Source organism: Alosa alosa, chromosome 21 (genome assembly GCF_017589495.1).
Source record: "Alosa alosa isolate M-15738 ecotype Scorff River chromosome 21, AALO_Geno_1.1, whole genome shotgun sequence".
Lineage (NCBI taxonomy): Eukaryota > Metazoa > Chordata > Actinopteri > Clupeiformes > Clupeidae > Alosa > Alosa alosa.
This window is the reverse complement of record NC_063209.1, coordinates 25,970,316-25,972,815: the sequence shown is the minus strand read 5'-3', so window position 1 is coordinate 25,972,815 and position 2,500 is coordinate 25,970,316. Positions and strand designations below refer to the sequence as shown.

At 46.5% G+C, this 2,500-nt stretch overlaps 1 protein-coding gene across 4 annotated transcripts in view; it reads right to left on the bottom strand.

The window, feature by feature from the left end:
- The window catches only part of LOC125286514 (transcription factor COE3-like), a 109,484-nt gene that overhangs the window by 2,386 nt on the left and 104,598 nt on the right, over positions 1-2,500 (bottom strand). For 3 of the 4 annotated variants that reach the window (XM_048231661.1, XM_048231663.1, XM_048231662.1), the window contains exons 15-16: positions 1,817-1,906; positions 1-1,016 (exon numbers count right to left, since the gene is read on the bottom strand). The exon at positions 1-1,016 is cut by the window's left edge and continues 2,386 nt beyond it. In XM_048231661.1, coding sequence (XP_048087618.1) covers positions 985-1,016; positions 1,817-1,906 — 122 coding nt within the window. In that variant the 3' untranslated portion in view covers positions 1-984. The remainder of the gene's footprint in view (positions 1,017-1,816; positions 1,907-2,500) is intronic. The other variant, XM_048231664.1, reaches the window with a different exon arrangement.

The following is a 2,500-nucleotide window of genomic DNA, read 5'->3' as shown; positions in this document are numbered from 1 at the left end:
GGCTTTCGTTAGATATGAACAAAGGCTTGTGTGTCTTCCTCACCTGAATTCAAATTCTTTTTCTCCCTTTGTGGGCTGAATGTCGGACTTGTAGTCCATTTACAAATGTGACATTCTGAATCCTGGACAACTGCTGACAAAATAAAATTTGATTTGCAGTGGTTTGGTGTGTGTGGGAGAACTTTTTTAGAAAAAAGACAAAGTCTGTATTTTGATCCTATGGGATCCAGTGGATCTGGTTCCCCAACCCCAGTTTGTTCCATTTGTTTTTGTTCATTTTATTTCCTTGTTCTAATATTGGATGGACTTCATGTTTTGACATCCTCTGTTTTCTCATGATAGGAACAGCACAAAGATATGAAGCAGAGAGAGAGAGAAAGGAAAAAGGAAAGAGAGAGAGAGAGAGAGAGAGAGAGAGAGAGAGAGAGTCTGTCCTCCATTCACGACTGAGCCGTAAGCCCACCCAGTTCACAGTAAAGGGGGGCCCGTTTACATATCAAAGCCACGGCACACAGTCTGCGGTGCGATAGCGTCTCAGATAGTCCTACCCGTACAACATCACTGAATGCACAAAAATGCCATCTGGTGACAAGAGTGTAAGCATCAGCCTTCTCAGCATCCACACAGAAGAACCCCCCCCCCTCCACCCCCAATAAAAAGGGAAGCAAAACAAAAAAAATGGTGATGAAGGCAAAAGACCAACACAAACATAACCTACTGACTCCAGGGGCACTGGTTGCCAGGGGCACTGGTTGCCAGGTGAATTTTTCTTTCTTTTTTTTCTCTTCTAGTTCTTCTTTTTCATTGTTCTTTTTTTCTCTCAGTTGTCCAGGTGTAAAGGGTGTTCTTTCTTTCTTTCTTTTTTTGTTCATCGTTCTCCTCAGTGGGATGATGGTATTTGATAAGCTGCTGTCGGAGGGAGTTCTTGGGCCAGTGAGTTTGTCATGGGCACAATAAAAGCCTTCAAAGGGCAGTCCTCCCTTTTTACATGGGGGGCACTATGAGTCCGGTCATAGCTGAAAGGGGAAAGGGAGGAGGAGAGAAAAAAAGAACATAAAAATATAGGTTATCTTTTCGATAAAAGGACATAAAAATATAGGTTATCTTTCCGATGTTGACCATTTTCTTTCCCCCTGCTTGTTATTTCACCATGCGTGACATTTTGTGCAATGTGGGAGAGGACAAGAGTTGAAATGAAAAATGTGAGATAAAATTGATCGTATCAACACTGAATGACAGGGATCAGTTGGAATAGAGGTTAAAGGGAGGGGGGAAACATATCATAAACTTAATAGCATATATCATGAAATTCAATTTTGCCAAACTGGCCAAATTACCCAGATCACTTAACATTTAATATTACATATCACCTCAGGATCTGAGTCCATTAAGAGAGTGCTTTACCCATGATGATTGCATGTTAATGAAAGGGCATATCCAATTAGAGATTTTTAATGTCAGTTTCACATTCATATAACATCAAATAGATAATTTTCAGGGACCAACTGCAGTCAAAAGCCAGTGCATTCATTTTGCTTTTGAAATAAACAGTATTATGACAAACTGGAATATTCTAGAAACTCTGAAGTTATGGATCAACTTTGACCTCAGCACAGCATCACTAGTGGAACACAACTGATGCAAGATTTTGAACTGCATCCCATTTGCTCACTCTCTGTCTTTCACACATACATACAGACAGACAGACACACACACACACACACACACCCTTTCTTTTTTCCTCAGGGGGTGGAAGTGGCCCGAAAAAAGCAGGAGAGAGGCAAGAGGGAGGGGGGTAGGGGGTGGGGGTGCTCACCCTGTAGGCTGCTCCCATTGGTGCCGGTGCAGGTGGGGGGCGGGGAGGTCTGTGGCCGCACGACGGGGGCGAAGGCACTCTTCTGTTTGACTGCAGAGATCATATGGACAGGAGAGAATGAGAGAGGGCCAGCCATGGAGGAGGAGGTGGTGGAGGCGGAGGAGGTGGAGGATGAGGAGGATGAGGAGGTGGCGGAGGAGGAGAGGCGATGGAGGAGAGGATGGAGGTGCATAAGGTAGAAGAGGAGGAGGTGGGGGAGGAGGAGGAGGTGGTGGAAGAGAGGATGGAGGTGCATAAGGTAGAAGAGGAGGAGGTGGAAGAGGAGAAGAAGAGAGGGGAAGGAGGAGGTGGTGGAGGAGAGAGGTGATGGAGGATGAGGAGAGAGGTGCATAAGGTAGAAGAGGAGGAGGAGGAGGGGGGAGGGTGGAGAGAGGTGATGGAGGAGGTGATGGAGGATGAGGAGAGAGGGTGGAGGTGCATTAGGTAGAAGAGGAGGAGGTGGGGGGGTGAAGAGGCCAATGCCACCAGTTGTGGGCTATTGTGGGTGACAGGCAGCAAAACATTGACTGACAGGCAGACAGACAGACAGGCAGACAGGCAGACAGGCAGACAGACAGACAGGCAGACAGACAGACAGACAGACAGACAGGCAGACAGGCAGACAGGCAGGCAGGCAGGCCGATA